Here is a 21,479-nt window from a genome sequence, read left to right on the forward strand (position 1 = left end):
TCCACTGATATTATAATAATTTTATCCAGGAAGATAGAGCTTACTTGGTCTGTTGGTGGTGCTTCCATGGAAACGACCTGCACAGCCTCAGGTGCAGCTGCCCCTTCTGATGGGACAGGGTTGTCCATCCTAAAATACAACAATAACACCAGTCATTATACAATGTAAAATTAAATTAAAATTATCATCAGGGCATGCCCATAATCATGTACCTGTAGTTTCAGTACTATTACCTACAAATGCTGCACCTATGGTTAGCTATTAATAATTTGAGAACCCACTAGCTTTTTGATTAAACGATAATGATTAGCTATAGTTATACAATTTGTGTTTAATATACGAGTGCATTTTCTGAATTTTTTTTTGACCCCTGCTGATAATATGTTCTTTTAAAGAGTATTCACGTTTATAAGCTTCAAAATCATATATTAAAATGTTTAATCAAATTATTTAATTATAATAAGCTGTAAAATAATTGTATAATGGCAGCCCACCAGTTCTCCCCAATCGAGTAACTATTCTAGATTTGTCACTGCATATGTATCCTTGTAAAATCACACACAAATTTGCAGACATTTTTGGAAATCAGCATGGTAGTGTTTTCTATCAGAATTGAAGATGATTTTATCGATGATTTTATTTTAATTGTACAGTTGTGATGGTAAGAAGTGTTACTTAGCAAAAACTGGTCGCCTGTCATGATCAGTGAGTGTCCTTAATGTTTTATGAAGGTTTAATATAAATTTTTAGAACTTTCTTTTTCATTCATATTTCATATGATACACAGAAGATTTATTTTAAAGATGCTCCACCGCTGACAAATGGTATTTTCTCACTATCAAAAACAGGAGGAGACGATATAGTCAGTTACAAAAGTTACATACTTTACACCATTACCACCGTTAAAAAATTTGAGCTTCTAGTTTTGATTCAAGTTAAAAATATGAAAAATAATTAATTGCATCGCGAAAAAATTCTGTGGCATTATATCCTATATGGAATGAAGTACTGATTGCGCATGCACCAAAGGCGAAATAAATTATTTCATATTATTTTTTGTTTTAATTAGGCATATATATACACGATTAAACACCAATTATTGTTCAAATGAAGAATATCATTTATGCTCTGTCGGCAGTGGAGCATCTTTAAGTTTTCATATATGATAAAAAAAATTAATCATATACTATAATTCCTAGCTTGTACAAAAATCATTTTACTGTTTTACTACAGCTCTAAAATTGTTATATTTTGTGGTAAAGTAACAAATTAAAACTTGTTTTCTGAACTTGTTAGCAGCTGAAAAGACAGGCACAGACCACTCATGATCGATGCACAGACTGTACAGAGAACAATTTTTAAATTTCATAACTAAACTTTCAAATTTTTATAAATCTAAAGACACAAGAATATAAATAAATAATAATAGAGTTTATTCTTGGGAGTATATCAGCTTTGCATACACCTTCAGCTTCTAAGTAATCTTACTTTCAATGCAAGATGTAAATAAAATGATGCCAGCTCTAATTTATATTTCAGCATAATAAATTTGCTCTAGATAGTCTCGAATTGAGATTCACATTAAATATGCAACGTCTGTTTGCAACTTGAAATAATATTGATTTCCCAGACGTCCTTTTATGTCTGCATCTTAAATTTTGAAGACGGGAATAAATTATTCGAAAAATGTCTTTATAAAATCATTAAATCGTGATGATGATATTAATTTGATAATGCTTTATAGTCGAATATTTTAGTAATATATGCGCTGTTGCTCGTGCAGGAAATGATGCACATTTTATTGTCGAGTCAGCTCTAACTTAGTAATACACGTAGTCACATGATCTAAACACTCCAACGTTTGACCTATGACCTGCGACAAAGACGAAATAAATCTGAATATATTTGTCTTAATAATTTTAATATTCAGACAATAAAAGGCCATTTTCCCTGGCTTTCTTCTTCTATAGAGTTATACACCAACTAACTACAGCTCATTCCAGGGGAACTTACTCCAATCACGGAGGCCGACATATTCGATTATGCTCATAATGAAATGCCGCTCCGACTTGAAAGCGACTAGGCCTACTTTGTCATAAATCCGCCATTTTGAAACACGGTTTAGGCTAACACACTTTCGCATATCAAACATGTTTTCTACACGTTTCATATGAATTCATACTGCCGTTTCTACACCTGCACGATCGGTCAGTACTTCTGAGTGGTTATAATGTGCCCCCATACCCGAAAATTAAAATAAATTGTCGCCCCTGTTTACTTCAAGGGCAGTAACTGAAAAACAGGCCATTTTAGTTATCGCCCGTTGTCTTTCTTCCTTACTGCTATTTACAACAGCGAAACTTACCTAGATTGTAATGTCAGTCAACTTAGGAACTATGGAAATTGATCCGAGACCACAGATAGCAGATTGTATATCCTAAAAGTCCAAATTTCCTTTTTTACAACGTGATCTTCGATTTTTCAGCCATGTAGACCCGGCACGCTTCACCCGATCCCACAATGCACCGCGGCATTGTCGTGAGCTTTCGCTGGTTTCCGTGATGTCATCGGGAGATATTTTTTTCATTTTTATTTTTTTATTATTACAAAAATTTAGATAGCGATCGCAATGTGTTTCATTTAAGGTCGTTTTGATAATATAGATAAATCAAATTACGTGGCTAAAATATTGCAGATCACAATACATGTTAGAGCAGAGAAAAATTACAATCTACAGTCTACACTGATACACTAACGTTAATCTGTTTTGATCACAAAAATAATTCTGTTATGTGATATGATTTTGAATTTTATTGTCGTTAAAATCGTTTCAAGAATGTATTAATTGATCAAGTTGTAATCAAAATATATAAATTAAATAATTTAATCAAATTTTAATTCATTATATATAGATCAAGGTTTTATAAGTTAGACATCTCATATATATACGTCCTTGATATAGATCTTATATTTAGAGAGAGAGAGAGATTAATTGTAATATACCTATTTTCAGTGGCCTATAACTATTCATATTAATTAGAATTAGATAGATTTAATTTAATCAACATTATTATCAACATCATCATCGTTAGTAAAATATCGTTAATGTAAGGAAAGCTAGGAGCTTCATATACATTTCATAATTAAACATAATTAACGTTATATTGATAATATGATTCGGGATTGGGCTATGCAAATTTACACAGATGCAAATTACGTACAAATCTACATTTAAAATAGTCAAAAACGAATTGAATCATCACCGACTTCATAACTGCGGAGCTCAAGGGCATTACATGTATATGTTAGACTTGGGACCAAATTTTGAGGTGGTATACATGCATGTTGTATATTATAAGTAACGAGTTATTTCTGCTCCGATATTTTGAATTGCAAAAAACTTTTTGTACATGCATAAAAACATGTTTAATGTCTCTCCGAACGTAAAAAAGTGTCATCGTAAAATAAAACATCCACAATAATAAATATTATACTTTTGATTGTGATAAAATTTATGTTATTTATTTCTTACTCTCAACATAGGTATTTAGCACGCTGGTTTGTAAAAGACCCACTATAGACTAATATATAGAGATGTTAGTCTATGGTGGGTCTTCGACTTACCAGCGTGTTAAAAACCTATGCTCTCAACTTGCGTTACAGACTTTATAGATAGAAATAATTTGACGTAAAAAAATTGAAAAAATACATCAAAACGATCAAAAAATATTTTGATTGAATAATACGACGACTATTAATACAACGTGCTTTTATTACAATGTTTTAGTCGTTACGTGTATGTGCTTCTGGTTAAATTTATACGTACGGAGGGTCAGCAACGTGGACTTTGCGGTAAAAGAAAAATAAATTCTTTCTAGAAATAGTTTCTGACAAAGGTTTAAAGTGTCTCTCTTTCCGACGTATTAAACCCGCAAGGAATAGGATCACGTCTATTCACAGTTCATTGTTTCCACCGAACTTTCCATAATTTTATGACATGTCCGACCATCTCGAATTCGCGCGAATGAGTAAGTTTTTTTACAGAGCGTATTATTGTCTGCAAATTTTAGATGTGATTTCTAAAAGACATAAGCAGGTTTGAAAGTATTGCATCAATTAAATTTAAAATCAACAAATCGTTTGTATGCTGGATAGGAGTTTGTTGCCAATGGTGTTGCTCGGATGCTCCACCGCTGACAGATAGTATTTTTTTCACTTTCAATAACAGGAGCGGTTATTTGGTATTTTTCTTCAGTTACAAAAGTTACTTATTTTACACAATTACCACCAATGAAAAGCTTGCGCTTCTAATTTTACTTCAAGTTTAAAACATAAAAAATAATTAATTGCATCCCGAAAAAATCCCTGGCACTATATCCTATATGGAATTAAGTACTGATTGCGCATGCACCAAAAGCAAAACAAATTATTTGATATTATTTTTTGTCCTATGCTATCTAAATCTAAGTCCAGACTGATCCGAACATCTTTTTGATATCGCTATCAAATTGGCCTGATTATCTAAGCTAAAGTTAGATATATACTTGTCTGAATTTTTAAAGTGGTGTAAATGGAATGTTTTGAAACTGAAAATATCTACATCATAAAGCTAGAATAACCATTTACTCGAAAAACTCAAATTGTAGATCTAACGTATACGTACATGTATATGTGCTATATACATGTATAGTACTAGGCTTACCTTGTGTAGCCGCGGACTACTCTGACATCACAAGACCACGTGACCACCTAGCTCATTATCTCTGAACCGTAGTTGACGCCGTACCCGTAAATCACGACCAAAACCAACCGATAGCGATAAAAGATAGGCGATTTGTTGGGTGGGACTTAATTTTTCATTCATCCAAAGCAATATCCTGACGTATTATCAAAAAAATTTTTTGGCTGCACAAATCCTTTAATTGGACATATTTATACACGATTAAACACTAATTATTGTTCAAATGATGAATATTATTTATGCTCTGTCCGCGGTGGCGCATCTTTAAAAAGAAGTGGAAAAGTACATATTTATTTGAAATGCAACTGCTTTACCAATCCTTGCTGATGGGCAATGGATAATTGTGAATTCAGAAAATTTTCTGTGATAGTTCTATTTTTATTATGTTTATAATGTGTATTGTTTAGCATTGACATCTTGACCGGCTTTATTTTTTTAATCGGTTATATGGAACAATTTTTCCAGGAAGGGCTGATTAGCCATACGTAACGTAGAAAACTATACATGTATTAGGTGGGCAAATGGGCCAAAAGGAAAATCGTCAATCAAGTTATCAAAGATTTCCAAACATGGTCAACTCAAGGGCATCATTTTTAACATATAGAAACTTAATGCAATATTAGGTAGCATATACTTATCGCTGAGTGAAATGTTCTGAAAATGCACATTTGAAAGAAAAAGAGTCCTCCTACACATTTTTTTATTCTTCATTTTAGAAAACGCGGTGCGTTTCCTAAAACGTTTAATGAAAATTCAGTACACACGAACTAAACTAAAATCCATCAAGGGATTATACTATTTCAAAAAATGCATCTTAAAAGATTTATATATCTTGGCAAGACAATTAATTTATTATTGTTTTGAGTTACACAACAATTTGCCGATGGTAATCCGGTATGTTCAGATCGAGCGGGTTGCATAATGGTATGGCGACATTCACTTTTGTTTGTTTGTTTGTTTGATTTATTAACGTCCTATTAACAGCTATGGTCATGTAAGGACGGCCTCCCATGTATGCGGTGTGTTGCGTGTATGTTGTGCGAGGTGAGTGTACTGGGAGACTGCGGTATGTTCGTGTTGTCTTCTTGTATAGTGGAACTGTTGCCCTTTTTATAGTGCTATATCACTGAAGCATGCCGCCGAAGACACCAAGCAACACACCCCACCCGGTCACATTATACTGACAACGGGCGAACCAGTCGTCCCACTCCCTGTATGCTGAACGCTAAGCAGGAGCAGAAACTACCACCTTTATAGACTTTGGTGTGTCTCGGCCAGGGGACAGAACCCAGAGCCTTCCTCACAGGGGCGAACGCTCAACTCAAGGCCAAAAGTGAGGCGGTGCCAAGGGAGGCATTAGGAAAGATAAAGTCAGTTAGGAAGAAGAGAAAAGATAATATCCTAAATTTAGTCGCCTTTTACGATCATGCAATAGGGACAGCAGGTACAATTCTAACGCCCTACCTGCAGGGCATTCACTATTATCATTTCTAAATGCAGGTAACTTTAAATCGAAAATTACCAGGTTAAGAAAGCTTTTAAATCATCAAAATACCCTGTAAAACTCAATTCAGCCATACTAAGTAGTTTTTTTTCCCCGGGCTCCCTAAGCAACAATGTACGCGCCTTCGGCGCTCGCAAATTCATCAAAATACATGTACATCGACAATAACATCGTAAAATTTTAAATCGTAATATTTTCCCGGGGGAGACACCCGGACACCTACACAATAATTATCGCGCCTACGGCGCTCACAAATTCATAAAAAAACCCAAAAACTCATCTCAGCCATTCTAAAGCGTAAATTTTTTCCCGAGGGAGACCCTCAACCCCCAAAACAGCGATATCTCGCACCTTCGGCGCTCACAAATTCATTAAAACACATAGTAAAACTCATCTCAGCCATTTTAAATCGTAATCATTTTCCTGGGGGAAAACCAAGGATCCCCTAATTATATGTATAAACAACTAAATCTCGCGCCTTCGGCGCTCGCAAAATAAATAAAATACATCGTAAAACTCATCTCACCCATTCTAAATCGTAATGTTTTCCCGGGGGATACCCCAAACACCCAAAATCTCGATACTTCGGCGCTCGCATGATAATTTGCCTATTCATTAATTTCCTGTTAGCGACGCCACTATCTATAGATGTGTACAAGGATTCAACTTAACGATTATATCTATTGTAAATGATATATGAAACAAGAGGTCCAGAGGGCCTGTATTACTCACCTGGTTATTGCAAGGCCAAGTAATGTCCTGATTACAGGTTCATTGTTTCTGTTCTGAAGGAATTTAAGATTTATCTCTAATTTCCCTATTGGAACCAATTCTTTCTGCTCTAGGGGGTCAGAGCCAAAATTTATACAAACAATGTCCCATTCCCAAAAGGATGTTTCTGGCCATATTTGGTTACATTCAATGCAGAACTGTATGACAAGTAGCGATTTAAAGGATTTACCTCTATTTCCCCTATTGAGCCCTGCCCCTCCTGCCCCCTGGGGGTCAAAGCCAAAATTAAAACAAACTCTGTTCTCCTTCCCCCAAGGATGTTTTTGGACAAATTTGGTTACATTCCATGCAGAACTGTATGACAAGTAGCGATTTTAAAGGATTTTCCTCTATCTCCCCTAATACGCCCATTCTTCCTGCCCCCAGGGGGTCAGAGCCAAAATTTATACAAACTCTGTTCCCCTTCCTCCCAAGGATGTTTCTGGCCAAATTTGGTTACATTCCATGCAGAACTCTATGACTAGTAGCGATTTAAAGGATTTACCTCTATTTCCCCTATTGGGCCCCGCCCCTGGGGGGTCAGAGCCAAAATTTATACAAGTTCTGTTCCCCCTCCCCCAAGGATGTTTCTGGCCAAATTTGGTTACAATCCATGCAGAACTCTGACTAGTAGCGATTTAAAGGAAATGTTGACGGACAGACGGACGACGGACGCCGCGCCATGACATAAGCTCAACGGCCCTTTGGGCCAGGTGAGCTAAAAAAGTATATAAAGGTTAACAAAATATTGAGGACCTTTGCCCCCCCACCCCATTACGTTTCATATTCTTACGCCACTGAATTTGGATTCACCAGATTGTCCATAGACAGGGGGGCAATGCCAATGTAAGGAATCAAAGATGCACTAAATACATGTTGACAAGCTTCAAGAAACCTGCATATAATCATACACCACCAACCAGGATTTTCCAGGGGTTATTATCACTGCCGTACATACCGTATTCGACCCAATAAGCGCCCATGTCCCTATAAGCGCCCATCCCCCTTTTTGAGGCCTCAATTTCAATTGTCCAGGCATAAACAAAGACCAAAACTACACTCAACTGTATAGATTTGCAATAATTTCGTCTAATAAGCACCTTTTCATTTTTTTTCTTCTTCAATTTTTTCAGCGCCCTGGGCGCTTATTGGGTCAAATATGGTATGTAGCATCCTTGATATTCCAGGAGTTACTATCACTGCCGTATATACCTGTAGAATCCTTGATATTCCAGGGGTTACTATCACTGTCGTATATACATGTAGCATCCTTGATATTCCAGGGGTTACCATCACTGTTTTAAATCCATAGCACAGGGGTCTGAGAATTAGTTACAGTTTATATCAATTTGTACCTACCAGAGTGCCCATAAACCATTTATAAATAGTCTATGGACACCCTGTTTAGTCAACTTTATCTTATTCTCAAACACTGTGTGTTATGGAACGACTTTAGTACTTATACTTCTGAGACTTTTGATTAAATTGTGGTCATTAATATTATTTTTGTCCCCAAACTGCTTTAAAGGCCCACTACATTTCCGGAGCAAAACATAAAGGTTTCTTAAAAAACATTAATAACATCAGAAAATATATACCGATGGCCTAAGATGAGGTTACAATACCAAACATATGCAAGATTTCCTGCGTAATATATATGATAACAGTGGAGAGTCATTTCGCCGTTTTGCCGTCTGGCGCAGAGATAGTCAACTACCGCGCGGTATTTAGGACGACAGCGGGAAACATAAAACGACCCGCGTTATGAAAATTAACATTTTATTTATTTTAATGAAATTGTTCAGAAGGTGATGATACGTGTAGTATTATCGGTAAGTTAATAACTTTTGTGACTCTACAAAATTATCGATCTCGTTTTTCATTCCCATTTTAAAAATTAAAAGCCGTTTCAGAAAGGTAGTGGCCCTTTAAAGCTTCGTGATCAGTAATAGGCCTATGGCCAAGCATTAACAATGGGACAGATCAAATTCTGTCTTTATCATGCATGTATAACAAGGTTCCGTTCATCAAAATTCCACAATTTTTTTGTTGAAACATTCTTTCAAAACGAAATATTTACATAATGAACATTTCTTCAACTTTTAATTCTACTTTTTTAAAGATAAGTTACAACCTTAAGAAATTCACCAAGTTTGGTCATTTTGATGAAACTGAACCCAGATATATAACGGTATGAATTAATAATTATGCATAATGGATTGGTGCGACTGTCATCGTAAGAACAGATTTCTCAACAAAATTTATCACATAATTAAGAATTTATTCGTGAAAATCCTCCGAAATGTACACACATATTTTAAGAGTCTATGGACAGTAACAACAGAGTTAGATGCTTAGTGTTCAGCTAACATCACATCTCATCTGCAAACTGAATCATGGCTTCTTCTCTTTTCCTGTAATTGTTCATCTGTGGAAACAAAAGAGAACATGTACATTTTTCACAGCTGTCAAAGATAAACTTGGTATCAAATAAATTAAATATTAAATGACAGATTTGATCTGATAAGGTAGCTCAAATTTTAGAAAATATTGGATGAGATGGGGAAATTATTTATGGAATTCCGTTCAAGATTATAATTAATTATTCTTGCAAGGTTGGGCATACTCTGTACTGTTCAGATCGATATATATATGAATATAGAGGGTTATATTCTCAATTCAAAATGGCTATGAATAGGGAATAGGTTGGAATTTAGCCACATATTCACAAATATAGATACTTCCAATTTATAGTTTATGTGAAGATGTAGAATGATTAAACAAGGGTAAACAAGGGTTTGAATGTGCACCATTGCTTATTTCCCACATTAACATTACAGAGACCGAGTTTAACATTTATAAGCTCAAGGCTTACAGATATCATAGAATGACAGATTAATTTTTGAATACTGTATTTTATCCAAATGAATTCTCATGATGCTTTAAAGGGACAATTCACTCAGGCTAATTCTTTGACATAACCAAGAAGCAAAATTTGGCATAAATGTATTGGTCTATATTTCTTATGAAACATATAACACAATGTATTGTCAAATTCGACTTCATTGTTAAGTATTTTTATTGGTACCGTTGTAATTACAAATCGTTGACCAATATGATTAAGCAGGTATAGTATGTACTCTGTACCCATACCCCAGCCAAAAACACGCACGTTAAACAAATGAACTACATAACCACTGCGGAGGTAATAAAATGATTTTTATGCAAGACAATTCACCTAATAAGGTAACCACTAATGTCAAAGCGATTTGAGCAGTTCTAGACAAAAGTTGCAATACTCTACGAGCAAGGGACAGGGTTCGGCATACAAGATGTTCGACCACAATGTGTAATGAAGGACAGCGAGGTGAGTTTGAAAGTTTCACATGCATTTCACCACCATGGGCTTTACTAGCATTTCACAGTAAAACCGACTGATCTAATTTCCATTAGAACTGGGGGTTTTCCGATATATGTACAAATTTTAATGTTCACTTGAGATTGAATTGTCCCTTTAATGATTATAAATATAGTCTGATAGTTAATTTTAAGGCATCATCAGCGCGTAGCATAAAAGCATTTCCTAATTTTTTCAAATCATCAAAAGTGAAGAGAAAGAAAATTTAATTCTTACCCCTCTCAAGGCGTAGGCTGCGAAGAAAATTGTCACTCCTCCATAGTATACTATATCAGGTGTTGGCTTCATCAGGGAAGCGTTAGTTCTCACACCTGAAGAATAAAAACAGAAAGTTCAGCTACAGTTTAGTACTGAACATTTAAAGCATAACAAGTATTGATCAGTTCCAGCTTGCGAAAGTAAATTATCCCACAATATATATATTGTAGCGGGATTGGACTGGGTCGATCATCGGTGACCAGGTAGCTCAGTCGGTAGAGCACTCGGCTAGGTTTTGGAGGGTCCCGGGTTCGAATCCCGGTCTGGCCGCTACATTTTCTCCTCTCACATGTATATATAATATAGGAGCTTGAGATTTTAATAACACCAACAGGTCAAGAACAGAATGCTTGTATCAAATTCAGTTCAGCAACATAATTCAGAATGAAAACAAAAATATTTGTGCACAAACAACTTTCAATTGCTATGTAAATTTTGTATGCTGTTTTATATAATACAAGTGCAAATGTGTGATGAGTTTTAGAAAATTTGAAACTGTTTTTTACTTAATAATAATTATGATATTTTTCACTTTATAAATTTAGAATATAATTTAAACTACATATTGAAACCCATTCCAGGCAAATTGAACCAGTAGTTAAATATCTATGAGCAGTTCAATTTTGAACAATGAAATGCTGTGGCGGCCATCTTGGATGCTGGTCGGAAAAAATGAAACCAGTCGACACATCTGTAGATCATCAGAAATGACATCACAAAATTTAATAGCGATCCGACTTAACAGATTTCGAGTAAATGGACGGACAAAGATGCATCAGAAAAAGAAGAACCAGATGAAGAAGAAGAAAAATGATAAGAAACTGAGCAAACACAATAAGTTCCCCACTCCATTGGGAGAACTTCTCAAGAGAAAAGAGGGAAAAAGCTAACCAATCACAGGCATACAGAGATCCTTTGAAAATTACAGAGATAGTACATGTGACGCCAAACCTTAAAGCCACACAAAGGAGACATGGTGGCTGAATGATTAAGATGTCTCCAAATATTATCACAACCCCTAGGCCTCCACCTATGGGTTGCGAGATTGAATCCCATGTGGGGGATTAGCAAGTTACTGATCACTGATAGGTGGTTTTTCTCCAGGTACTCCGGCTATCTGTCTTCAACCAACAAACCTGGCATATATATCCTTAAATGAACCTGGCTGTTTAATAGGATGTTAAACTAATAAAACCAAATCAAATCCACACAGTCAACCAGTCCAGTGTACCATTATTCTTTTGATGTACAGCAAAGCCTGCCAAAGGACCAAATCAGTTGTCACATACACAGTCTTCAATTTTGCTATGACATAATTCAGGGGTAGATCATCCTTGATAATCCATTAGGGGTCAATTACTATAACTCATTTGACTGACACTATATCCAATCTGGGGCTATCTCATAGTAAAACTGGAGGCAACAGAAAACACAGGTAATTTGTACATCAAAGGGACACTGTGGTTGCAATTGCATTGACTGTTTTACTTTGAAGATGGACATTACACACTGTGTGATCTTCAAAGGAAGTCTCTGCAGGCCTGCGATTGTTTTTTGTTCTTGACCTTCACCAGTTTTACTATGAGAGATATAGTCCAGGGGTGCATATAATGTAAGTGATAGTAACCCCTGAAGTATCAATGATGGGAGTGGATACTTATGGATATAAGCAAGTTTAACAACAGTGATATCAATAGTAACCACTGGAATACCATGGATGGGGATCAATTAAAAAACTTCTAAATATTTCATTTTGCTTAAAGGGACAATCCAGTCTAACAGAACATTAAAATTTGTATATATATCAGATAAAACAAGTTCTAATGGAAATTAGATCAGTCAGTTTTACTGTGATATGCCTGAAACGCCTATGGTGGTGACACGTGTGTGAAATATTCAAACTTGCTCGCTGTCCGCCATTACACACTGTGGTTGAACTTCTTGTATGCCGAACCCTGTCCCTTGCTCGTAAAGTAATGCAACTTTTGGCTAGAACTGCTCAAATCGCTCTGACAGTAGTGTGTTTACCTTATTAGGTGAATTGTCTTGCCTAAAAATCATTTTATCACCTTCTCAGTGGTTATGTAGTTCATTTGTTTAACGTGCGTGACTTTGGCTCGGGTATGGATACAGAGTTAATATTGTACCTGTTTAATCGTATTGATCAACGATTTGATATTTCAATGATATTAATTAAAATACTTAACAATGTCGTGGAATTTGTCAATGTTTTACGTTATATGTTTCATAAGAAATGTAGAACAATACATTTATGCTATATTTTGCTTATTGGTTATGTAAAAGAATTTGCCTGAGTGAATTGTCATTTTGCTTAACTACATGGCATTATTGTCTCTCTAAATATATAAGGTTTAATTTAATCAGATATAATAAGATAATTTATGAACGCTGGCATGTAACGTGTTTTTATATCAATATCTCAAACAATATAATAATAAACTAAAAAATATGCAAATGTACAAACTAATTATTTTAATGATTATAACATTAATTAGTTAGTCCTTCCGGATTCCAGTTTGTAGCTGCCTAAATGGTTGTATTTGAGATCCATATATATATATTTGTCCAATGATTATCAATAGGCCGATCTTAAATACCTTTATTGATTAAAACATCAAGTACCTAGAACTTAGAAGTCAACATTTTTGTTAGCTACTGTTGTAGCGAAAAAGATATCACCTTCTGATGGAAAAAGTCAGTCAGAAGATGATATATATCTTTTCCGCTACAATAGTAGCTACATTTTTATTAGCCCGAGATACTCTGGTCCTGACACCAGACTTAGACATTATGACAGATAGATGTCTGGTTTAGGGCCAGAGCGCAGGAGTACTCGAAAACCTGGAATAAGCCGACACCGTTTGGTCAGGTCCGGTAGCACCGCTAAATCTGGCTATATAGCTAGATTTGACTATATAGCCAAATCTGACAACACGTATAATGGACAAATGTAAACAAACAGGTGAGATCTGGTCACATTTTTCTCGTGCAATATGAAAGCATAGATGACGAAACATGTAAGTCGGTGATATGAATAATGTTTGCCTACTTGTTCATTTGCAGGTGACTTTTTATAATTCCATCGTTGCAATTATTTAGTATCCATTATCACTAGTCCCTGGTAACAAAACTATAGCGAGGCGAACCAATATGGCATCGTTGTGTCGTCTGCAGATAAACATCCACCTGATGAAGATTCAGGCCACAGGTGGGCTTGAAGCATGCAGATCCCTTGCAACATTATTCATGTGCAAAAAGTGCTATAGACTAGTGGTGTGCGGTATTATCGGTATACCGATATATCCAGGTTCATTTTGAAAATGATACGTATCGCGGTACGATTTAGTCGTATCGGTTCACTCGGAATCATTCGGGGATTTCCCGTATATTTCAGTGAAAATTTCGTTTTTGACGGGAAATATTTTTAAAATGAGAATTTGTATAAAAATTAAAACTAAAACAACATTTCAGACAAATGTACAGGTTAAGATGGATTTTTGTGATGTTATCATACGTAGATTATGATTGATCTTGTGCTTAGTAACGTTTCAAAATGGCGGCCTTCATAGGCACGAATGATAACCTCGTAAAAAATCCGAAGCAAAGGCGGTTGTATGGCAGCATTTTGGCCTTACAGTACGTAAAGGGGAAAGAAATAACGAGGAAAGCATCGCTGGATGTCGATTGTGTACGGCAATCGTTAAATGTAGTGGCGGAACAAGGAACCTGACGACTCACTTGCGTCGCCATCACCCAGCTACTGAGTCCCGTCCAGTAGTAACGTTAAGTGTTTGCAAAACATCGAGCGGAAGTAACACAGACATTATCTCGCATTTTATAGATAAAAACAAGAATAAAAGTGATATATTGACAAAACATTTATTTCATACTCTTTTTAGTTGATTGACAGAAAAAAAAACATGCAATTCTTATTATACAAAAATAATACCAAAATATCATGATATGTATCATAATACACTTATGATGTATCGTGATATATCGCGATATACAAAATTTTTCGCGATACCCATCCCTACTATAGACGGCTCATAAACAAAAAGATATTTGGCATATTTCAAATGGGAAATTTGGATTTTATATCGTTTACATCAGAACATGAGGATGAATGGATGCGAGTACCAAAAAATGCAACGACGGATTTTTAAAAAATCACCGGAAATTATCTTGGATGGCAAAAATATTTCGTTTTGCCGATTTTCAAGATTCGTCATTCAATTTTCTATGTGTACGCTGATTTTGTGACCAGGTATGTCACTTTTGTTTACATTTGTCCACTATACGTGTTGTCAGATTTGGCTATATAGTCAAATCTAGCTATATAGCCAGATTTAGCGGTGCTACCGGACCTGTTAACTCCACATGGTAGGAAAAGTGATATGACTGATCATGATTCAGCAGGATGGACACAACCCAGCATTTGGGTAACATTTACCCTTTATCCCTCAAAGAATTTCTCATTTGGGTAACTTATTGATTACTCAAAAGGGTACTGTACTGTAACTCAAATGGGTTAACTTTTACATAATATGCAGTGTGCCTGTTCTGTGTCCTGATATTTAATGGTGACTTTACTAGCAGTTTTACTAAATTAATCAATCTTGAGTTGAAATCGCAATGAGTTTTTACTGTGATGTAGTAGTAAGATAAATTAATTATCAATTAATATATATATATATGTAAATACAAAAGCATGGTCGAACGCGAGATTGGACAAAACCCCCCCCCCTTTCCCGGCATTAGCAACACAGAAAATCATGAATTTGGCGTGTCAAGAGAATGCATAACCATTTGCTTACTTGAGACAGTGTTGGGAGAAGCTACATTCCTCGTTAAAAGTCCAACTTTCTGAACAGAACTTCTTAAAATACGGTTCATGGTGAAATTTTGTCTGTCCTTCTGAATCTGTCCTCTGACTCTGACTGTGCGAGGTTTTCTAGATTGTATAAAAGTTAAGAAGAGTTCCGAATGACGAGCAACGTGCTCGATTCCTCGATTTTATCCCGAATTTTATTTCATTTGGGAAAAATATGCAGCACTCTGCCAAAGAAATGAGAAATTAGAAATAATTCATTATTTGAGATAGAATATTTGCATGATAAAAACAGATGAGAACAAAAGAAACAAAATAAGCAGTACATTTCAGGAAAAAATTATAAAATTATTCCCCCTTACCACATGCATGCATGCACTTCACTCCACTAGGTGTCGCCATATTACTAAACCGAAACTAGGAACGCTTCTGTTAGGATGTGATCATTTATCTAGGAAAGATCAGACTTGTGCTACAAAAGCAAAGGATGGCAGCTCTAAATGTGAGTTATATTCAGCATGTAGAGTAGCATGTGTAGTGTATATCACGTGTGTTTATATCATCGACGATTAGCCTAGATCAGATAAGAGATTGACCACTCTCGAGCTCTGCACTTTCGTTATCCATATAGATAACACGCTGATCAGAACACGTAACATACTATATACAACACGGAAGTTATTTTATTTTTGTATTGAATTCGGATTCATTTGATAATATCATTAAAATGGAAATGACATTGTACTTAAACGTTTAACTTTATTGCAAGTCTGTTGGTCATTTAGAATAGATCACAGGATCACAGGCGTCTGCATCTGGTTTTGGAAAAATACAATGTCCTACCCCTACAATATGAACATATAGTAGGAGTAGGTTATTATATTTTTTATCAAATAATTATGATTAGGTGGATGATTGACTTGATGATTAGGTGGGTTATTGACTTGATGATTAGGTGGGTTATTGACTTGATGATTAGATGGGTTATTGACTTGATGATTAGATGGGTTATTGACTTGATGATTAGGTGGGTTATTGACTTGATGATTAGATGGGTTATTGACTTGATGATTAGATGGGTTATTGACTTGATGATTAGGTGGGTTATTGACTTGATGATTAGATGGGTTATTGACTTGATGATTAGGTGGGTTATTGACTTGATGATAAGGTGGGTTATTGATTTGATAATTAGGTAGGTTATTGACTTGATGATAAGGTGGGTTATTGACTTGATAATTAGGTGGGTTATTGACTTGATGATTAGATGGGTTATTGACTTGATGATTAGGTGGGTTATTGACTTGATGATTAGATGGGTTATTGACTTGATGATTAGGTGGGTTATTGACTTGATGATAAGGTGGGTTATTGACTTGATGATAAGGTGGGTTATTGACTTGATGATAAATTGAGATATTGACTAGATGATAAGGTGGGTGATTGACTTGATGATTAGGTGGGTTATTGACTTGATGATTAGATGTGTTATTGACTTGATGATTAGATGGGTTATTGACTTGATGATTAGGTGGGTTATTGACTTGATGATTAGATGGGTTATTGACTTGATGATTAGGTGGGTTATTGACTTGATGATAAGGTGGGTTATTGATTTGATAATTAGGTAGGTTATTGACTTGATGATAAGGTGGGTTATTGACTTGATGATTAGGTGGGTTATTGACATGATGATTAGATGGGTTAATGACATGATGATTAGATGGGTTATTGACATGATGATTAGATGGGTTATTGACTTGATTATAAGGTGGGTTACTGATTTGATAATTAGATAGATTATTGACTTGATGTTAAGGTGGGTTATTGACTTGATGATAAGGTGGGTGATATTGACTTGATGATTAGGTGAGTTATTGACTTGATGTTAAGGTGGGTTATTGACTTGATGATAAGGTGGGTATGTGTATGTTATTGACTTGATGAAAGGTGGGTATTGACTTGATGATAAGGTGGGTTATTGACTTGATGATAAGGTGGGTTATTGACTTGATGATAAAGTGGGTTATTGACTTGATAATTAGGTGGGTTATTGACTTGATAATTAGGTTGTTTATTGACTGGATAATTAAGTGGGTTATTGACTTGATAATTAGGTTGTTTATTGACTGGATGATAAGGTGGGTTATTGACTGGATGATTAGGTAAGTTTATAACTTGATGATTAGTTAGGGTATTTAATATGTTCATTTTATGCAAGGAAGAGTCCATCATTAAGTGACCATTAAGGTATTCATGCAAAATATTTTTTCATATATAGGAAAATTATCTTTGAATTAAGTCAGCTTTAATGTAGGTCTTACAAATAATCTTCTTTTTTTTCCTTTTTAGAACTCTTATAAAGGTGACAGTTACCAAAGGAAAAATAACCACTATTCTAGATCCCTCAGTTATTCTGGAGGTGGAAGAAGTGGCTCTTACCAATCAAATCGCTCTAACAGTTTTACAGGGGAAAGTGGTAAGGAGTTTCATGATTTTCAATATCAAAATGAAACCAGAAGGGCTGTAATTGATGGGCTGTGTAAGAAACTTGGAAGCCTGCATAATGAACCATTGTCACCAAGAGACTGGGACATGTTTGAGGTAAAACGTTTATTATCAATCTGCTGTTTGCCATTGGTCCCTTTTGTAATTGATATACCAACAATTTACTATATTCGACCCAATAAGCGCCCAGGGTGCAAACAAAGGGGCGCTTAATAGAAAATCAATTTGGACTAGCCTTTCGTAAAGTTAATTATTCTACAAAGTAAGCCATAAATCAATTTTCAATAGAAATCAGAAAGGAAACCAGCACAGATTTCATATTTTCAGTCTGCATTTAATTCAGAGTAAGTGAAATTGTAGCCCTTCATCCCAGCATGCTGCAGGCCCAATATGAGTACCCTGAGCCTTTTGGTTCTTGAGAAGAAGTCGTTCGAAGATTTAAGCCTTTTTGACCCCTGTGATCTTGATTGAATCAGTACCCTGGGCCTTTCGGCTATTGAGAAGAAGCTGTTTGAGTGAAAAGTTTACGCATGGCGCACGGCCCACTACAGCAATGCATGATGACAATAGGTCATCCTAACCCTTCGGTTCAATTATGTATATTCAAGTAGTTCTCAGAAAACTTAATTGCAGGCGTAGGTCTTTTGAAAGTGAGGCCTTGTTACTAACAACATCAATGTTCTGGGAAAAATAGTTAATATTGTAGCTCAAAGCCTTTTTGACAGAAAATGGTGTCGTCTTTAAAGCTACAATTGGTGCCTATTACTGCTAATGGAGCAAAGTAATGATTATGCAAACCATTATAAAACGTTTGTTTGCATTTTTATCGTATTTGTTTGATATCGCTTACCTACTAGGCAATAAAACTGAACCACATAAAATATCGAATTCTCATCGAGGCATTATTTTTTTACATAATACATATGAAGGTCTTTCTGAAGGGAATTTATACGGCAAGTCCACAAATTGTGAATTTGACGTCTTGTGAGCGGTACGGTAGATATTAAGAATGGTAGTTATGTTTGTTTTGGACAAAAATAATATGTAAATGCATGTATACGCATAAAATAATTGGAAACCTACAAAAAAGTATAGAAAACTATGCCCGAGTGATTTTCGGAGGCAGTGCTCCACTACGACACATAGGGACCAATTCGTACCCGGCCGAAAGGTATATAGTAGGCCGGGTACGTATATTCGTTCTACAATGTTCTGGGAAAAAAAGGTATTCTTTTTTTTTGTACATAAATGATACATTGTAACTTATATTATCATTGATATTGATATGTTTTAAGTCGTGTTGGGAATTGGTTGTAAAAGCATAACCAATGATAGGTTTAGGACGACCTACTAATTATCAATTTTATAATCAGATTCCATTCACTGAAAACTCTCCTATATTTATATATATATTTCTTTTATTTCTCTGAAAAAAAACCTAGAAAGATGAGCCTACTGTATGAATTGAATTTTTTTTTCTTTTGATTCAAATTTGAATTATTGAGCATCTATCATGTCTGAGGCATTTTGAATTGTGGTTTTGACATATATATTATATGATAAATGTTCAGAACAGTATAAAATAAGCACAATTTATCTCCCATTTTAACAATAGATTAAATTACCTTTTATAATTGATAGTCTTTAGGAAAATCTTAATTAAATGATCATCAATTAAAATCGAGAATTTGTCCAACACTAGTCATATTAAAATCAATGTAATTAAGCATTGATGTCACTATTTTTTAATTTTATCGGGGTATGAAAAAAAAATTGTTTGCAAACTGTGTGGATTCTCACAAAAGTTTGCAAACAATTTTTTTTTTCATAACCTGATCAAATTGAAAAATAGTGACATCAATACTTATAATTAATTTTATACTCTATTTGATAAAATGAAGTATGTCTAAATGTAACATTATAGTGGTTTTTCAAGGGATTCTTTTTTTTTCGAAGCAATACGCAACGTCAATGTCTATTGTGATTCCGAATCAATACGCAACGTCAATGTCTCTATTGTGACGTCACGATAACGTCGGGGTTTCGTGCCATTCTCGAATTTTTTTTTTCATAGTGGTATGCAAAAAAAATATTGGCCAATCAGAAAGCCAGATTTGGTATGAAAACAAAGAAAAATCAATGTAAATGGCTATAAAAGGATGAACAGCTGAGCATGAAAAATAACCAGGCCTAGTTTATAGACACGGGAAGCAGCTTGTTATTACATTAAAACCTGTCTACAAAGACCACCCAAAGAACTGAAGGAAATATGGTCATTATATTCAGGTGGTCTTTATACACAGGTTAAATTGTGTTGGAATTAATCATTGGTCACCCTTGAAAAGTGGTCTTTATACACAGGTGGTAACTAAGGTAAGTTTTACTGTAATGCTGTAAAAAAGAAGAAAATTCAGATAAAAATTTTGATATAAGTATATCATTAAGTATGAGTGTAATGGTTGACTGTTGATGATTTAGCGGATATAAAAGTGTGCATATATCTTTTTGAGTTTTCAGTCAGTTTGTTTCTTACCATTTGTCTCAGGAGTGGTGCAAATATCCCAGTGATTCGGATACTTCCTCAAGTGCTTTTTCCACTGAGACTGCTGATGTCTACAGACAATGTAAACTCTCCATGGTTGATTTGTTTGGAGGGTTACCAGATGAGAAAGATTGGAAAGAAACAAAGGTAATATAAGGCTAAACTGAGATCAATCTGATTAACTCATCCACCCCTGAAATTTCATAATGAACTATTCCAGCCTTTGAATTAGATGGGTTCAAATGTGTCTTCAGGGGTGGATGAGTTAAAATACATATTCTTATAATCACTCTGCTTAAAGGAGGATCTGACAACATCCCATCAGGGGTCACGCTTTTGACCTTTTTTTTAGTATTTATTTTATTTTCGAAGATTTTAAATATACAAATACATGGTTATCTCAACCACACCATACACACCTCCTCACATCATATTCAGCATAATTTCAATATATTGCCATCTTCATGTATTATAATCATCCTCAAAAATTGACCATCACATTCACATCCCACAGCCTCATCAATGATCATCATTCATACTCACATCGTCATTAATTAAGCATACCAATATATTATTAACTCGTCCAAGAAAATCATACACAATCGACCCACTCACATCCTCATTCAACATGACATGAATATAATATTATCATCATGAGTCATCATCCTTATAACATTAATCATCATATACACTTACATCATCATTCAATATGATATCAATAAGATTATCATCCTCATCAGTGGTCAACAAACACATCATCATTCATCATAAAATCACTGTATCATTTCTATACTTATCATCAACACAATTACATTGTTCATCCTTATCATCTATCACACTACAAGCATACTACCATAACATTTCATTTCAACATGACTTCAATAT

General features: G+C 35.0%; 2 protein-coding genes across 3 annotated transcripts in view; one reads left to right on the plus strand and one right to left on the minus strand.

Moving 5' to 3' along the window:
• LOC138328443 (uncharacterized) overlaps window positions 1-2,523 on the minus strand; it is a 28,761-nt gene extending 26,238 nt beyond the window's left edge. The window contains 2 exon segments of the mRNA XM_069275251.1: window positions 45-129; window positions 2,366-2,523. Coding sequence (XP_069131352.1) covers window positions 45-128 — 84 coding nt within the window. The 5' untranslated portion in view covers window position 129; window positions 2,366-2,523.
• Window positions 2,524-15,910: 13,387 nt separating this feature from the next.
• The window catches only part of LOC138328447 (uncharacterized), a 33,773-nt gene continuing 28,204 nt past the window's right edge, over window positions 15,911-21,479 (plus strand). For both annotated transcript variants that reach the window (XM_069275253.1, XM_069275254.1), the window contains exons 1-3: window positions 15,911-16,046; window positions 17,897-18,148; window positions 20,598-20,741. In XM_069275253.1, the coding sequence (XP_069131354.1) occupies window positions 16,032-16,046; window positions 17,897-18,148; window positions 20,598-20,741 (411 nt within the window). In that variant the 5' untranslated portion in view covers window positions 15,911-16,031. The remainder of the gene's footprint in view (window positions 16,047-17,896; window positions 18,149-20,597; window positions 20,742-21,479) is intronic.

The sequence above is a fragment of the Argopecten irradians genome, chromosome 7, assembly GCF_041381155.1.
Source record: "Argopecten irradians isolate NY chromosome 7, Ai_NY, whole genome shotgun sequence".
In the NCBI taxonomy this organism is placed as follows: domain Eukaryota; kingdom Metazoa; phylum Mollusca; class Bivalvia; order Pectinida; family Pectinidae; genus Argopecten; species Argopecten irradians.